The following is a 4,352-nucleotide window of genomic DNA, read 5'->3' as shown; positions in this document are numbered from 1 at the left end:
GTATTATAAACAGCTTTCCGCGGATATAGAATGTACAATTATAAGATTAAAACCAGGTTTTTTGGCCCCTAGAAGGCACGGGCTAAAAAAACTGGTTTTAATCTTATGACTGTACATTTTTATATTCGTAGAAAGCTGGATATAATACGATGCTAGACATAGTTTTTTCGTATGGATATTAACCGGTTCCTATCCACCGGATTCGAATGAATACGAGAAAAACAGTTATCAATTTTTTAAAATTATCATGATTCAATTAATCAATAGATTATGATTTTTATTAAAAAATATAGGCAGTATTATATGTCGTTCCATTGATTCCTGAATAATCTACAAATTATTAATTATCTTTCTACTGTTGTAGTCGAGCCCTGTCATATATATTTAGGATTAGATTAAATAAAAAGATAAAAGATTATGATTCTATTTAATCTTATTTGCATCATTTGGGTGGTTTAAAATTTTAAATTATATCATAAGTTTGATGTGTAATACTACATACGTTAAGAATGATACCAACTGTTGCTATGTCTCAAACGTGACACTAATAGTGAGATTAGGGAGAATGCTGGGCCCGAAAACAGGCGTAACTCATTTCCAGGCACAATTAGGTCTTCCAGACAAGGCCTTGCAATCAAAGGATTAATTGCCTGTTGGATGCTTGACTATAGTGGGCGTTAGAGTATTGCATCCTTTTACAAGCGGAGGATACTCTTGAGTTATCTAGATGATCACTTGAGTCGAAGAAGAATCCCTCCCCAATGAGTGTTTAGTAGGCAATAAGTAAATGATAGAGTTTAACTTTTTTAATACATAGTTATTTTGGAAATGATACTTGAAACATAATGTTTACATTTTTTTGTGATGGTTAATTAAATCTTAAATTTTTTCAATCAAATTAAAGAAACTGTATTGTGAAAAAATTTTAAATCTTTTTTCATAATGGTACACCCTAATTAAGATAAATTACTAAACCCTGACCAGGTTTCATTTAATTTTAACCTGACTAGACTGAGCACAAATATATCAAATGAGTTGCGTTTTCTTTACATTTAAATCCAAGCTATAATTAAAGTTAAGAAAACTAGCTACACACACTTCATCTTAACCATAAAACCTTAAAATTTTGAAACATTAATCAAAAAATATCCATAAATTTGCATAATAATAGTTTTATAAGATTTACAATATAAGAAAAAATTAAATCTAATTCAATGTTTAAATTTTTATATATGCAATATTTTCATTAAATAATTCATAATATAAAGTATATTAACAATATTTCAGTAATATTATACTTTAGTTTATATTTGATATTCAATCACAAAGTAAACTAAAGGACATGTGAATAAAAAAATATACAACTTATTAATTTAAATAATTATTTGGCATTGTGGTAAAAATTTTAGATGTAATATAATTAGAAGAAAAATGATAATAGAATTAAATAAAGTGATAAAATGGGTAAATATAATTACATAAATTTAAAAATGTATTAAAAACTAACTATTTATTTTACGAATTTATATTTTATAGTTCCTGATAATATTGAGTCTACTATCAACCCAAACAGAGGGAAGCTTGAAAGAACCAATAAAAAAGACTGAGTTGCATATGAAAGGACATCTAAATCATGGCATAAAAGGAACACAGAACCGCCTATTTGTGAGTCAATTTGAAAATATTAAACACAACTTTTTATAGGTTAAAACGAACAGTATAATAGTGTTGTGTTATATATGTATATTTATCTCTGAAGATCTGTTTTTTAAGATTTTTGTAGTCATAGTTGGAGCAATTATGTGATAGCCAGTTTTGATTATCTATCTAATTTTGAGTTTGTTTTGAAAGCGTAGCTTCTCTATAATTTGTTTGTAAGGGAATAATAGGTGTATCATTTGTTACTTAGACATAGGATAAATAATATAAATTATAGAATTATTTATTAAATTTGTTAATGTATTGATTGTTATTTATGTTTCAGTGGTGCATAATTTTCCCCTGTCACAAGCCACCCCCACCTCCTCCACCACCGCCTCCACCTCCTCCACCGCCTCCACCACCTCCACCCCCTCCTTTACCTCCTCCACCTCCTCCTCCACCTCCACCGCCTCCACCTCCACCACCACCACCTCCTGAGTCAGAAGAATCTTCAGAGGAAAACTTCTTAATGTTTAGTAAAAATTTGGTAATTTTTACCCCGTATTTCCCATAAAGTTGGGTGTAACCTGTTAGTCAAATGCTCTTATTAAGTAAAACTGTTCTTAATTATGACCAATTCACCCATTTTTAAAAATTGTAGAGAAAAAATAACATTGTTCATTTCTTTTAAATTGATGACATGAAATTATTATAAGATTTGTAGAACATTCAAGGCCTTGAAAGCAAAGCTGTATATAATGTCTTAATTCATAAAAATAAAAGTTTATTATGGGTCTAGATTTATTAAAATATATCTTGCATTTAAAAGATTGCTAAAAATAAGAAGATCTATATTTAGGAGTTTTTTCCACCAGGGATGCAGAAAGTTTTTTTTCACTATTCAAAATAAAAGATTCTTAAATTCTAATCTCTAAATTGGCTTGGGCAATGGCATAATCATATAAAACATCGTATTACCGTAAAAAAATACTTGTTTATTGGTCAGTTCAATCATCCAGTAGGAGGGGATGTGATTGGGTAAAAGGGTGGATGAGGAGTATCGTTATTTTAGCCCGCCGCGTGTTTCACTTTCTTAGAAAATCTGGAATAAGATCAAAGTAATAATGTAAATTTTAAAAAAAACATTTGTTCTCCATGTAAGAATTAAAATAAAGATAGATACTTTATAGTCTTAAGACAGAGCAAATCATAGCATTGGTTAACAGATAATATTTCTCGCCAAAGATCTTGGAAGTTGCAACCTATAAAGAATCTATAGCTGAAAGTTCTTTTATAAGATTAAAAAACCAAATTTATCACTTTAAACTTTTTACTCTTTTACAGTATTTCCTATCCCAGTTGGAGTTTGGCCACCACCTTATTATGAGCCTAATTATCATTGCAATTATTGTTGTCAGTATAACCAACCTCCCCCCTGTCATCCTCATCATGGAATGGTTTGTTACCACAGCTGTCATAATTGTTATTGTGAAAGCTGTAATATCTGCAATAGCTGTAATAATTGTCATAAGTGTGGCTCACATTGCTCTCATCAACCAGCACGGGTAATTTTTATACAATAAAAATTGAATCGCATTAAACTTAGGTTTTACAATGCAATGGATTCAAAATACAAAAAAATATATTTTTAAATCTAACAAAAAATTGAACACTTTTTAGGAACCAGAAAACCCCTGGAGACAAGAGATTCCTCCTTATGTAATTAATAACCAAAAATGAAATATTTTTACATGTGTGTTTTACCCACTTTGATTTATTGTACTTTAAAATTTACAAAACTATTCTTCAATTAATTTTAAATAATGTGAAATTACAAAAATCCACAAAAAAACTACTTTTCCACATATTTTTCCACGCCGCAACTGCATGATTTTTTCTTTCTAGAAAATTGCATTTTTTTTAATTGATTTCAATCAAAATAAAATTACAAAAAACTACTCAGCAATAATTTTTTCTTTTTTAAATAATAAGTAGAGAAATCAATTTAGAAATATTGGAATACCCTACAAAGTTGAACTAAATAAATATAATGGAACTCATTAATTTCTTTTTAGATATGCTTTTTTAAACGCCCCTAACTTTGCCTGGACTTATTCCTATTTGGCACATCAAATAATACAAAAGTACTCTGTTGATAAATTACTGTGTACTTTTTGTTTTAAAGACACCATAATATTTTTTGCATCAATATAAAAAGCAGACATTTTTGCATTCAAGTAACTAACTATACTATCTGGGAATTTTGACAGGCAATGGTCTTTTTATAAATTAAACTTTTATTTTCCTCCAACACTTTTAAGGGAAAAATTATATTTTAAGATTATTATGAAGATTATTAAATAATGGCGATTAAAAGGCCCAGAAAAGTTAATAGATGTAAATCTCATAATTTAGCATTGGCAATACATTTTCAATGATTTTCAGGCTAAAATAATACCAAGGAAAATTGTAATTAAATTCTAAGTATGTTAGGTCCCAGTAATTAATGTAAAGTAGTTTATATAAGGTTTAATGCAGTAAAACAGTGAACACAATAGAGAGAGAAAGTGGTGGAGAGAGTTAAGAAGGGCTCCTTGGTAATGATTCAAATTTAATTACATGCATTCACAGTTTCTTTTCAAAGTAAATTTACTTTTTGGTTCCCTCCTCTTTTAGTTTTTAAAATCAGGAAAATTAGCTTTAATTTTATT

The 4,352-nt window shown here is 28.7% G+C and overlaps 1 protein-coding gene across 1 annotated transcript; it reads left to right on the top strand.

Moving 5' to 3' along the window:
- The first annotated feature begins 1,313 nt into the window (after nucleotides 1-1,313).
- On the top strand, nucleotides 1,314-3,701 carry LOC145313656 (uncharacterized). The gene is made up of 6 exons (XM_080153162.1): nucleotides 1,314-1,464; nucleotides 1,537-1,665; nucleotides 1,985-2,160; nucleotides 2,503-2,516; nucleotides 2,986-3,206; nucleotides 3,322-3,701. The coding sequence occupies exons 1-6, from the start codon at nucleotides 1,432-1,434 to the stop codon at nucleotides 3,379-3,381; spliced, it is 633 nt and encodes a 210-aa protein (XP_080009288.1). The 5' UTR covers nucleotides 1,314-1,431; the 3' UTR covers nucleotides 3,382-3,701.
- Nucleotides 3,702-4,352: the final 651 nt, after the last annotated feature.

This window comes from Acartia tonsa, chromosome 3 (genome assembly GCF_053477335.1).
Source record: "Acartia tonsa isolate MP-2025a chromosome 3, ASM5347733v1, whole genome shotgun sequence".
NCBI lineage: Eukaryota > Metazoa > Arthropoda > Copepoda > Calanoida > Acartiidae > Acartia > Acartia tonsa.
Note: the sequence above shows the minus strand (reverse complement) of the source record. Positions and strands in the feature narration are given on the sequence as shown.

Coding starts and splice junctions, on each gene's coding strand:
- LOC145313656 (XM_080153162.1), top strand. CDS start 1,432: ATGATAATAGAATTAAATAAAGTGATAAAATGG. Junction 1,666..1,984: donor GAACACAGAACCGCCTATTT/GTGAGTCAATTT, acceptor TTTATGTTTCAG/TGGTGCATAATTTTCCCCTG. Junction 3,207..3,321: donor GCTCTCATCAACCAGCACGG/GTAATTTTTATA, acceptor AACACTTTTTAG/GAACCAGAAAACCCCTGGAG.